General features: G+C 36.6%; 1 protein-coding gene across 1 annotated transcript; it reads left to right on the top strand.

Moving 5' to 3' along the window:
• Nucleotides 1–4,413: 4,413 nt before the first annotated feature.
• On the top strand, nt 4,414–13,088 carry LOC115445283 (digestive cysteine proteinase 2). The gene is made up of 14 exons (XM_030171500.1): nt 4,414–4,509; nt 5,279–5,387; nt 5,701–5,800; nt 6,037–6,157; nt 7,149–7,275; nt 8,083–8,195; nt 8,701–8,812; nt 9,251–9,331; nt 9,802–10,031; nt 10,802–10,928; nt 11,291–11,396; nt 11,515–11,604; nt 12,115–12,209; nt 12,714–13,088. The coding sequence occupies exons 1-14, from the start codon at nt 4,461–4,463 to the stop codon at nt 12,898–12,900; spliced, it is 1,647 nt and encodes a 548-aa protein (XP_030027360.1). The 5' UTR covers nt 4,414–4,460; the 3' UTR covers nt 12,901–13,088.
• Nucleotides 13,089–14,037: the final 949 nt, after the last annotated feature.

The following is a 14,037-nucleotide window of genomic DNA, read 5'->3' as shown; positions in this document are numbered from 1 at the left end:
TACCGTCTCTCAAAACCACAGAGGTCAATTGCCAGTTTCTTTTGTATATCCGAGCAATCGGTAAATTTTAGTTTCCCCTGTCAACCGTCATAAAAACAACATACATAGTTCAAAACTAAATAAAATAACGTGTAAACTTTAAAACTGACCACTCAAAGTAATATCTAATAGTAATTAAACCAAAATTGAAACATTAACCGACTGAGAGTATCGGTAAAGGTAGTCCGAAGATAACATTTATAGGATCATTTGAAAGCAAGACATGTTCACCGCAGGCACCGGTGGCAATAAACAAGAAAATGTATCGATCTCGTTTAATGCACTTTCTATCTAACTTTAATTACTTCGCCCCGTTGTAATAAATCATCAGGTAATTGAAGCCATAAGTTTGAGGGCGGCTGGATCGAGACCAGCGCGCACTTACGTTAACAGTTAACAGGGAAATTATACTGTTTAGTTTTTATATTACTAGGTGTTTCTCGCGATTTTCGCGAAAAGCTCTTAAAACCCTGCAGCGATTTTTTACTCCATCCATACGACGCCTGTGTCATCTATTAATAATTCCATTATCTCCAAAGGCGACACATTACCACGATAAAAAGTAGCCAATGTGAATCCGGAACATGATCTATTCATGTGCTAAAATTCATCCAAATCAGTTTATCTGTTTTTGCCATTACAAACATCCAAATGTCCAAATATTTTAACAACCTACCGCATTTATAATATTAATAAGAAATCAACTTTTCCCTGAAGGTATCAGGGCAGGTGGTCAATAAATCCGAGCAAAAAAGCTCGAGTCGGTGAAAACTGTGGAAATTGATATAAGGTGAGATTATTTTCTTGAAATAACCGAATCGAACCTTCGTATGTCAGGTATCTGACATTCTTGGTAACAGCAAGGTCAAAAATACCCTGAATTGCTCGGAATGTTTAAGATGATAGATGAAAGTGGAGGAAGCGGGGAAGGCGTGCCAGAATCGAATAATACTGGTAATCCATTGTCTCTGCCTGCACCTATGGGATAGAGCCGTGATTCTATGCATATATTCTTGAAATATGTAAAATATTATTTCGTAAAAGTTAGAAGCTAGTTACTTTGAGTTTTTATGAGAGAACAAGGAATTTATCGCATCTCTCCTCTGCTTCGTAGTAGATAAATTAAGTCTGTCCTTACGCTGGTCCGCAACATCCACTTACCATTTCCACAAATCAACACGTCAAGAAGTTGCCAGCAGTTAAAAACAGCCAAATGTTGGGCTAAGTGGCATGCTTGGGAAGAGGCCTAGCCAGTAGACTGATACGAGCTGATAACATGGACTCCAGACAATATTTCACGATAGACTAATATTGTATAAATTTAAATAAACGTCAATACTATCAAGAATTATCCAAAAATCAGAATACAAAAATAATACAACTGCAATGCGTCTAAGAAGGAATTTAGCCGCGTGCCGTTCTTACAATTATAATTCAAACCATATTCTCCCGAGTTAAAGTTCATTTTGACTCAAATTCAACGTTGTATTTCACCTTGGGTTCCTCACGTAGACGACAGACGGTGACTGAATACAAAGCCGCACTTGGCACACTGGAGCTCCAGATGAAAATATGTTTTATGCTGAGACAAAAACAATAGTGCGAAGGATAGCTCATGTATATGGAAACTATTTTGCGACGTGTACTATTCGGATTATTCAAAGTTTTTGCTGGGATTTTATTCAGATATTTAGTACCGGTTGATTCACCCACTGAAATACTAAGTAATAAGACGCTTTGTCTAGTGCTTTTGTATATGGGAACATGAGATCGTGGATTCGATTCCGAGGTTAAATAAGACTGATTGGTTCCTACATACTCAAAACTATAATGAGGTTTGACATAAACCAAGCCAGCGGTAAGAAATAAGCGAAATCAAATCTTTAATATAAAAATATTATTACGGTGACTCCAAATGAAAGTGTGCTAAGAACTTTTTCAAATATTTTGGACATTTGAAACATGATTACTATTGCATATAAATTACGGTATAATTTAGTGCAGCACACATCATACTTTGGCTCTACGATCTAACGTTATAGATCACTTGAACGAGCCCAATCATGAGTAACTGTGTCAAAGGAAGCCATTAGGAGGTGAGGAAATGTCATTACCGAATAGTGGTAGTTCCGTTATGTTCGTTTTAGCACGGAAATTACAATCAGTGGTTATTACGTAATATATTGGAGTACACCACACCCGGTGATTGATTTATTGTGACATTAAAAAACTTGAAAATGTTGTTACATTCTTTGATTTTATTCCACGTCAAAAGAGTTATTTTTGAGAAGTTAAATTATGCTTTGGAGAAGGATTATCAGTATACAACCGTATACAAAACCTCTCCACCCTGGAGATTTGGACACGGGTAGGTAAGGTACCCCACGGGTATTTAAGTAGAGAAGCGAACAAAAACAATCGATCTTATCTTATTAATTATTACTGTTTAAAATTACACAAACATTTTATCTTTAAAAATACTATAAACTAGCGAAATTTATGTTACATTAATCTATTAATTAATTTAATCAATCACGCCAAAATAGTACGAGTTTAATTGTAGAGTCAGCATAAACATGAATTTTGGAGTGCAAAAGGCATTCGAAAATTTTGATCTTTACAATATACGGCCTCGGTGGCGTAGTTGTATTACACTACGATTGCAGTGGTGAGGTCTCGGGTTTGATCCCGGGTCGGGCAGTGATTATGAGTTTTTATACTCACTATCATCCTGGACTCCAAAATTTGTGCCCGATATGACGATCATATGACAAGGATCTCTATGTTAAGAGTGTACGACTACGAAGACGAAGAATAAAAAAATGACAAATCTCATATTGTCTAGTAAAATATAATTGCAAGCACATCGTTGCGCGTCGGCAAGGATAGACATGTCCGAGGTTACTACCTAATTAAAGCCTGGCATACAAAAGACATATGAGACCTACCTACTAAGGTATTTATCATTTCAGATAATTTGATACAGCCAATGCTGTAGTGGCAAAGGGCGAAATTTTGCGAAAGGGAATCTAAACACCACATATAGGTACTAATATGCATAAATATGATCTCCAAATGATAATAGGGTACCGGACTAATTTTTGTTCTTTACTATTATCAAATATTTACGTTATATAAATTATAACACAAAATGAATTATTAAAATCCGTTAAAAAATCAACAAGTTATAAGTCTTTGAATGTCGGTGGAAGGGGTAATTAACAAGAAACAGGAAAGAAATGAAATACCCACATTTGACGTCTTTGGGAATTAAGACGCGTGCGAAAGAAAGAGATGAAGCGATATCCATACGACGCGCCCACTTCTGCACATTACAATATTTGAAATATGAATTACTCACCCATTTTTTAACCAATTTTTATGCAGTTTTCGCAGGAGTGCTTCTTTTTCGTATTATTAACCATTACATGTAGAATAATAAACAAAATCTAACATAGGCCGGTTCCCTTTTAGATTCCTCATAAACTCTACATAAAGGCAAGCCGGCAGGAATCAGGTTATTTAGACCCTTCCCCTCCCAAAATAATTGTGACTGAGTTTTGCCATCTTAAAAATTACTCAGTCGCAGCTCGGAGTCAGGAAGTTGGCGGTGTGATACCCCCGTGCCTCGGAAAGCACGTAAAGCCGTTGGTCCTGCGCCTGATCTCTCTCCGGTCATGTCGGATTGCCATCTCACCGAACTATGAGAGTGAAAGAACAGACAAGTGCACCAGTGCAACAGTGCACCCGTGTATTTCGCACACACTTGTGCAGTATAATTACTCCTGCGTACCTAGCTGATCTCCGTTGAGATTGGCCGCAGTGGCCGAAATTCGGCTAGGAGGGATTCATATAGACCCTTGAAGAAGAGTAAAAGGGTAACGTCACCGGTAACATCAGTCAGCCTACTAGCTTCATAGCTAAACATGGTGATGACTCATGTTTTAGTCCAGGGTATAACCACCGATGCCACTAAACTCCAAAAGTTACAAATAGAAAAAGAATATTACGTTACTGAAATAAAATATGTAGCCGCATCAGTGTTTTGTTTTCAGAATTACATAACCACCTCATACCATTTAACATCGATAGTTACAAATAAAAGAAAATTATTACCTAATTGAAATTTAATCTAAGCTATTTGTTTTCAGAATAACATTCTTTTGTCCTTATAATACGTTCAATTGTTTCTGTAACGTAGAACTTGCATGTAATTAAATATTAAAAGTACACTACATACTATCGAAATTGTTTTACAATCATTATTATAATCATAGTTAAAATAATCATAATCATAATTAATATTTTTAGTATCATAGGTTACCGAAATGTTGATAATTAACGCGACTATTTTAATTATGTCGGATATATAAACCATTACTGAGGTCGTGTTTTTCACTGGACGCCAACTTCTAGTTAAAATGTTGCCGTTTTTCTTTGCGTTGTTGTTTTTCACTGACGTGACTTTCGGTAAGATTATTATTGCTTTTCATTTAACTAGCTTTTGCCTGCGACTCCGTCCGCGTAGAGAAGTTTGCAGGATAAATATTTTCCTCGGATAAATTGCCTATAGCACCCTGGAGTAATGTAGCTTCCTGTTACTAAAATAATAATAAAAACGGTTTAGTAGTTCCTAAAATCAAGTCGCTCGCAGAATCAAACTCTTCGGTTTAATATACGAGTATAAATATAGGTTTAAGGTTTGCTTAACTCAAAGATACTGGTCATTGACGTCAATATTTACATTAAAATTTCGTTCAATAAATGTTGTGTCAAACGCCATATCTTCAGTACTAACAGCATATACTTAACTCTTTCAATTATAAAGCACTATATGACACTAAACTATTTGTCTCTCACAAACAATAAATAGACTTTTTTATACGTGCAGGACAAGTAACACCACTGCACCTGATGATAAGTGGAATGAGATCCAATAGAATATCCATTGACGATGATTAACCCTCGACAGTTGATACAATTATGCCGGCCCGTTGAAATCGGATGTACACAGATTTCGGAACGCGACACACTTACATGGGCCACTATGGCTGGTTTTAACAACTTGTAGACGGTGGTCGCTATCCGGCCGATATAAAATATGTCCCACCACCAGCAAATAATATATTTTGTCTCATAATGCTCGGAGGTTAAGGAATAGCATAAAAATAAAAAAAAAACAACACCTCCATTAAGCTTAGTTCCGAGCGTATTCCAAACTTATTTTAATTTTTTTTAGGTAAAACCTTAAGGGAGGGTGATCCTGAACTGTCATGGCCCGAAAGGTACACTGTGGCGGCAAATCGGGTCTCTCTTACTTCAGGCAACGGCGAAGACTACAGAGCCTGGTAAGTTAGATCACGTCATTGTCGCATCAAAGGGCTACGAGGAGGCGATCCATATTCTCGATGAGAGTATATTGTAATAAGTATTGTATGTTTCCAATTACCGCTAAAATAAAAATAATAAACATCGTCATTAGACAATTAAATTATCAAATCAACATTTGAATTATCAAACGTAGGTTACGCAATAAATACAGTTGCATCGTACAGTAATCAAACCTATTACTGGATTACCTTCTGACCATATACGGGACACAGTATATTATACAGACGTATACAAATATAATCAGTAGAACACAAATTTCTTTATTTATAGGAAAACAGAGGAATCTTCTCGAATAGATTACAACAATGGTGCAGTGAAATCAATCGTTAAAGGAAGTACCCCAGAATTTCCAGGAGGTGCTAAATATGAGGTAGCTATTTTGCCATATGTAAATATAAAAGATGCTGGATTTATTATACAACAAAATAAAAACCATCATAATATTATAGCAGTGATTATCATACTATACGCGTAAACGCAATAGTCAAAAGTAATTAGAAAGTGGGACAGTTCTCCGCTAAGGACCACACCGTGCCATTTACTGTAACGTCATTATTTAATGAAAATATTTATTATAAACATCAATGATATTTTATGTTGAATTAGATCCATCCCGAGGCTAACGAAGACGCGTCATCCGTCATAAAGTGCAACATAATAGATGGACAATCTACCATCATATTATTAGAATCGATTCTACCTGATGTAGAAGGATTTACGTGTGCTGGTAAGATTTAATCATTATTATCATCACCCTTAAACTATAGATTAAAGACTCGATAAAGTCCAACTATACCGTCTATAGTCTGACCTCGCTGATACTTTAAGGGTCGTATTGATGGATACTATTCAGTAACGCTCATCACTCGCTGAAATGCTTATTATCATCATCCCTCAAGCTATAGATGAAAGACTCGGTAAAGTCCAACGATACCGTCTATGGTCTGACCCCACTGATACTGTAAGGGCTGTATTGATAGGTGCTACTCAGTAAGTCATCGCTACTGAAGTACGATATCACCTAAAACTTTATCAAGTTATAATTAGAATCTCAATATCGTCGCTATTTATGCGCGATATTAACATCTCAAATAATATCTTAAGTCATAGCATGTGACGGGTTTCTACAGCAGATTTTTTAACCACGGCGACTCAGGTAACAACAAACTCTTAAAAGACAAGTTTTGTTCATAAATTCAATACTTTAAGTGTCTACTTAAGATCGCACTCAAAGGTGAAATCGGTTTATTAATACGGCTCGTAAGTGTCAATGCATGATATTCTAAAAAACGACCAAGAAAGATAAATTAAATTCGAGGAAACGAAAGGGGTATAAAAAATTCAAAATCAGAATCCATAATATGGATAAACTATATCAGCCTACCTCCAGGTGCGTGATATTGTACATAATAATATGTATGTATTCAAACATCGACAGCGTAGTCAATATTTATTTCATCACTATCTTTTGCTCGCGGCTTCGCCCGTGGGAATAAGATCTCCGGAATAATATTCCCACTAAATATTTTCCCGAAATGGAAAGTAGCCTATACTCTTTCCAGGGTTTTAAACTATCTCCATCCCAAATTTCATAAAAATCCTTTCAGTACATTTTGAGATAATCGATAACATACAGACAGAAAAGGGAACTTTGTTTTATTATATTTATATACGAATAATTAAATATTGTAACAGTAATTAAATGTGGCATATTTTAGGTCGTGATCCCATTAATGATAAGGACTCTTCAAGATTCGAATACCGAAATGCAGAACAGGGTATCGACACTAGAAAAGTCGTTTGGGCCGTGTTCGACGACCAATTACAAGCATGGATACCAGTCAGGTAAACAACTTTACTATTTAGAAATTGGTGGTAGTAGGTTAAGACCTGTTTCAGAAGTTTCAACTATGTACATTTTATTTGTCCGTTGTCTTATTTTATACTATTTATAGATTATTACTATTTATTTGGCAGCATAGTTTATAGTAGATATTTTTTATTTATTTACCTAGGTATTAGGCATGTTAGAACATAATAACATAAACAATTGCATTTCAAAGAATTAACCTTTACACACAGCACGCATTTATCTCCGAAAGAGAATGCATCTAGGTGCAACAAGCGAACCCACTTTTAGCCAAGTGTGATCCGTCCCATGATGTGATAGGGGGCGAGTCTATCGCCATATCGAGTACAAATTCCTGACTTCGGGCTGATACTGAGTAGAAAAATGCAAATATCACTTTGCCCGACCCGGGATTCGAACCCGAACCTCAGAGCGCTGCCGTACCGCGCATGCAGTACAACTTCGCCACCGAGGCACTCATTAATCAATCTTACTACATAGTATTTATATTTATATCAGACGTCTACACCGTTATGTAAGTCTTTAATTTTAAATAAAAGGAGCGTCATCTAATTAAAATTAACATTAAAAGGCACATAAATTTCAAATAAAATACAGCAAAGAAACCCAAGTGAGGTAAATGTCAAACAAAAATTCATCAGTATTTGATTGAGTCGAGCAGGCTTATCGGATACTTATAAAAATCGCATCTTTCAAAAGGTGACAATAAACCTCAGTCAATAAACATAATATTGTAACTCACAAGGTCTTAATTTTTTACAAAATACCACACATCCTTTCAGATATGAGGAGAAAATATTCAACGACGTATTGGGATACTTGAGCAAACACGACGTTTGGGATTTCTTTGAATTCGTCACGGGTTGGGATGATTCCACCTTCGATACTGATAAATGTAAGACATGCCATTCCTTATTTAAACTGTTAAATTTTCAAGACTTTTAAATGAAATTAAACGTGAAAAATTATTGTTTAGCAAACATTCGTTTTAATACAGCCAGCTTAGTTGTAAAGGGACATAGATTTCTTCGCAAGATAATAAAATTCTGGAGTACTTATAAACAATGCAAACTACATAAAAAAAAAAATAATTTCAATACGCGAGCACTGGATTCCGCTCATCATCCTAAAAAAGTTATGTTAAACCTCATAACGCCCAGTACATTGTCTACAATGTTCATTAAACTGGAATGTGACAATACAGATTGTAATAGAACTTTCGTATAGTAGTAATCTCAAAACTCGTCAATCTACACACATGCCTTCAGTCGTAATCAGTGAATCAGGCTATCAGTTTCCGTCTATGTTACTTTTTTCGTCAAAATATTCGATTTTCCAAAAACACACAATAAGCATGTTTTCTTCGTCAAGTAATGCTGCAATATGTTTAATTGTAACAGATGGATGCGGAGTTGAATACACAGAGCACACGATGGACAGTGAGTCGGTGACCCAGCACCTGCTCTTCATCGATCCTGAAAACGATAAACACGTCGATCATGTTTTCAACGCGTAAGTTGGTTTCTCTCTGCAATCATATTAGGGATAGTATCAGTCTGCTGTATTATTGTCATTTTTAATGCAACCTGGTGTGATACAAAAATCCTCACCCATGATTACTAGCACACTGAAATCTATAGGTATATCCATGGAAGGAACTTATTAGATCCGAATATAAAATAAAAATTTACAGTATTGAAAATTAAGAGTTGCACTCATAATCTCATAGACCATGACAAGCACAACGGCATTGTTACCACCTATAATTCTTTGATGTCACCTATAGAGCTGGATGATACGAACTGCATTCATTTTATTAAATTATGTTCATATCATATTCAGGATTCTGACATAATTTATATTTACATTGTCGTTGTAGCCAACAACATGCTAGCACAAGTTTTATCAATAGTAATTTCTCGTCAATCAAAAAATGTTATTATTTTAAAGGTTCAAACACAAGCACAACAAAGAATACAAAGATAATGATGAGCATGCTACGAGAAAGAGAATATTTCAAGACAAAATGAGGTAAGTTTTACACGTACGGCCACGTTTTGCATCAAGTTATTTTGGAAACCTACTATTAGCAACGAAACCAAACAATGACCTAATCTTTTCTGAACGGACACGGAAAAGTGACCCTACTGCCCCTGATAGTAAGTGGAGTGAGGTCTAATAGAATGTTGACTGACCAGAGATGATTAACCCTTGACTGTTGATACAATTATGCCGGCCTGTTGAAACCGTATATGCACAGGCCGATCACGGAACGCTACACACTTACGCGGGGAACTATGGCAAATTTTAACAACTTGTACGGTGGTCGCTATCCAGGATATAAAGTATCCTATCTTACCACTAGCAAATCGAAGCTCAATACAGATTTATGTACAGGGTTCGATATGTCAACAATGGTACCTATAAATGTGGTGAGATCTGTTTATGCTGTCATTATTACCTGTCGTATCGTATCGTACTATAACATATCATCTTCTTAGGCTAATAAGATCCACCAACCGCAAGAATCTCGGATACAAACTTGCAGTAAATCAGTTCGCTGACCGTAGTCCTGAGGAGATGAAAAGATATCAAGGGTTGTTGAGGCGACCTGAAGGAAAAACTGGCAATATTCCTTTTCCGTACACGGATTCTCATATCAAAGCCATGGAACCTCTTCTACCTTACGAATACGACTTAAGACTATTGGGACTCATATCCTGGGTTAAAAGTAAGTATTATATCCCAAATCTTAAACTTTCGAAAAGACTTCGATGTGTAAAAATATAATTTAAACGTTGAAATTAATTACGGACATCCCTAAACTAGAGTTATAGGCCATACAATAGAAGCCAGAGCAAAGCAATTTGAGAAAGTACATACACGGATGGAACAAGAGTCAATAACATTAGTGTTAATAAGAATGCGTTATACTCCTTTAAATAAAATGTAATTGTTATTATTGTTAACTAGCGACTCGCTTCGGCTTCGCACGGGTAGCGCTTACTATTACTAATAGCCAGATGCCGAAGATGACACAGAATTGCCAAGGTCATAAAAATCATTATCTGATCACTACCGATTTTCACAGGATCACTCTCTGGAATTATAAGATTATCTAAAATTTTTATTAAAATCGTTCAACCCTTCATTATATACTGTCTCACTGCTGAGGACAAGGCTCTATCACTGGGAGGGATTAGGCCTTAGTCCACCACGCTGGCCTAATGCGGATTGGCAGACTTCACATATCCTCAATATTCCTACAGAGAACTTCTCATGTATGCAGGGTTCCTCGCGATGTATTCAATCACTGTTAAAGCAAGCGATAATTCACAAAGAATACACACATGACTTTAGAGAAGTCAGAGATGTGAGCCCTTGCGTTTTGCTTTACGGTTATTCGTCTCGGCAGTCCGTTCCACACCCAATTAGGCCATCGCCGCTGTTGATTTATTTTTATATATTTATATTTATTTTATATAAAACAATGTACAACAGATCAGGAAGACTGCGGATCCTGCTGGTCATTCGGCACCACTGCAGCCATGGAGGGGGCGCTAGCACGTCGTAATGGAGGGATGCTTCTCAGTTTGAGTAATCAGGCTTTAATCGACTGCGCTTGGCCGTAAGTGAATTAATATGACGATCATGTAATCTTGAATTCCCTAAGTGATAGGTTTCCGGCAAGTCTATATGATATCAATAAAATTTGTAGCTGCAAGCAGTGGCGAAGCGTGACGTTTTCGAACGGGAACCCGACACAACATAATATAGGTATTAAGCTTCAAGGAGTCTGCAAATCGCTTTGATGACAATCAAATTTTACATAAATTATAAAGCAGAGAAAGCCAGCAGGCTACGGGTTATGTGGACCTTTCGCCACCGGCTGCAAGCTATGTCGAAATCTGGTTTTAAATATAACAGTTTTTGGGCAGTTAGTTTTACAGTGCTTTCATAAAATTTTATAAAACATTTTCTGTTGATTAGACATGGAGCAAGAGGTTGCGACGGCGGCAGCGACAACGCAGCGTACGAATGGATGATGCAATACGGCTTACCCACTGTGGCGGAATACGGACCCTACCTTAACAAGGCAAAGATCAAATGTTCCAAGAATATAATGCTTTAACAATGTTAACTTCTAGACATTTCTACGTGAAAGAGAAACAAATGTAAAGGGTAACTAATAATTTGTAATCTAATACTTGCAGGATGGCTACTGTCGCATCAAGAACATGACAATGATTTACCCGATCAAGGGTTTCACTGATGTTCCACCATACAATGTTGAAGCCTTGAAGGTAAATTAATTCGTATTATCTTCTAACAACTAAAATATACTCTATTATGTAAATAGACGTGGATCTAGAAGTTTTTGAATTAAGCAAAGGTAATACCGATACAAAGACACAAATCCACGCATCTTTTTTTTTCTAGTTCATATAGTTTTGTAGACTTACAGCCGTATTCACAAACAATACTATGACGACGCAATTGACAGCCAAAGGCACAGTGTCGGGAATTTGTTAGTTTTCCTTTGCTTTATTTATTCAAGAGCCAACTGAAATAAAGTTGAACCTTAATATCAAACAATCACAGCGCCCCAATGCCTACGTACTACGTTCTGAGCGTACTACGAACGCTATCATGTTGAAAGTACTGAGTAACAGTCTTTTTATTATAGCACTGTTCCGTACTTGGCTAAGTAACGTTTGTGAATACAGGCTTAATTAGCATTGCTCCGTACTTAGCCAAGTAACGTTTGTGAATACGAGCCTCAGTTGTTACTTTACTATAATTTTCTTTTCAAGGTTGCGATAATAAATCACGGCCCGCTGTCTGCGTCTGTTCACATTACTGATTCGTTCCAACTGTACGCCGGAGGTATATTCTACGATGCATCGTGGTAAGAGAATCTATATTAATTGTTTTAGGTAAAACCAGCTCTGTATGTCCCATATTAATGAGAAACGTTTTGAAGTCATTATTAGCTCGGACCTTTTGCAGTTTCAAATCTTTGTGCATCAATTTGACACACATACATTATATGCTCACACCCTTATCCCCCAAGGGTAACACAGTGAAGTAAATGTAGACCACCATTGTTTCGTCGAACTTAACGTCATCCCATAAGATGATAGGCGGTTTTAAATACTTTCTATTCAGACTACGTTCTATAAGGATCCTCAGTCATATATTTTTTGCTTCAAAATCCTCTGGTTAGAGCATTGTATGTGAGTCAGCAATGGCGATGGGTCCATATAACTAGATTCCTGCTTCAAAACAATCTAATTATCTGAAGCAGATCACATTTTTGCATATTAGTACATATATGTTGTGTTCCCTTTCAGAAAATTTTACCTTTCGCCACTGTCAGTATAAATAAATTTATTAAGTTGAATTTTTTTAGTTCCAGCGATCCTGCGATGTTAAACCACGAGGTGTCACTGGTAGGATACGGCACACTAAATCAAGAAACCTTCTGGATCTTGAAGAACTCCTGGGGACCCACTTGGGGAGTCGACGGATACATGCTAATATCCGCAAGAGACAACAGCTGTGGCGTCACCACGGAACCTACTTACATTAATTTGTAAAAATATGATCATAATGGTATAGTTGTTAGTTTAATACCACTTCATAGACAGTGACACCATTGCCAACCGTTTTTTTATATTTGATTGGTATTGTAAGGATTGAGTAGCAAGCAAAAATGATATCGGATAATATCTAGCACGAATTTGATAAGCACGTGGAATTTGAATTAAATTACTATCATTGCAAATATTGTTTTATTTATTTGTCATTCAAATTTAATGCGCAATAAACTAATTGAATTACAAAAGAAACAGCAGAGTTACGAAAAAAGGTATATGCTAACAAATTCATTATTTTTACTCTTGTGTTGTGGCTTATCATAACCAAGATACAATTAATATAAAACATATTTTCTGAGTCTATCGCGATTTTTTTTTTAATTTAACTCTTACTAAGCATAAATATACTACAACACCAGGCTTCAAACACCTGATTAGGTATTCATAAATTATTGCTAGAACCATCTCGATCACAAGCTTTCAATCCAAAAAGCACCTTAACATATGTCCATTTGTTTGGGAGATGCTATGGCTCCTATAGACATACAAATACAAAATCACGTCTTAAATTTATAACACTCCTCTTTTTGCGTTGGGGGTTAAAAAAACCAAATGGATAAATTAGCCATGGCATACAACGAAAGAACTCGATCTCAAACGTACGTAGAGGAAAGGGGGACCCACAATATCACCGATACTTTGAATTAAAAGTGCCGCAATACTACCCATTGCATCTCAAAACGATACGTACAATGTTAAGTCCCATAATAAATGGCTCCTAAATAGATTTGGATGTTTCGCGCCAAGATAGACCCAGTTGTTATATATTTTTTTCCTGTTTCAAACAGGCTGTCATAATTGTGTCGACTGATGAGGGATAATCCCCTATCGTCAGTTGACACTCTGGACCCTACTCGACTTACCATCAGGTGCAGTTGGGTAACTTGGCCATGCCTGTTCATAAGAAAATAAGCTACCTTTTTCCCAATAACGCCTAATAGCACGTTTACACTTTACAACGAGAGAGAACTATTGCGTACGAAGCCGCGACCAAAAACTAGTAAGGATAGAGACTTTCCCGCCCTCACACCCACCACTACAACTCCTGTAAGCCAGGATCAGCAGTGGCACGCATTT

The sequence above is a fragment of the Manduca sexta genome, chromosome 17, assembly GCF_014839805.1.
Source record: "Manduca sexta isolate Smith_Timp_Sample1 chromosome 17, JHU_Msex_v1.0, whole genome shotgun sequence".
Lineage (NCBI taxonomy): Eukaryota > Metazoa > Arthropoda > Insecta > Lepidoptera > Sphingidae > Manduca > Manduca sexta.
This window is presented reverse-complemented; position numbering and strand designations above follow the sequence as displayed.

Bases quoted from the DNA above. Each gene is read 5' to 3' on its own strand.
- LOC115445283 (XM_030171500.1), top strand. From the start codon at position 4,461: ATGTTGCCGTTTTTCTTTGCGTTGTTGTTTTTCACTGACGTGACTTTC. The intron at 5,388-5,700 runs GTAAGTTAGATC...CTTTATTTATAG, and splicing joins GGCGAAGACTACAGAGCCTG to GAAAACAGAGGAATCTTCTC. The intron at 11,605-12,114 runs GTAAATTAATTC...TTTCTTTTCAAG, and splicing joins ACAATGTTGAAGCCTTGAAG to GTTGCGATAATAAATCACGG.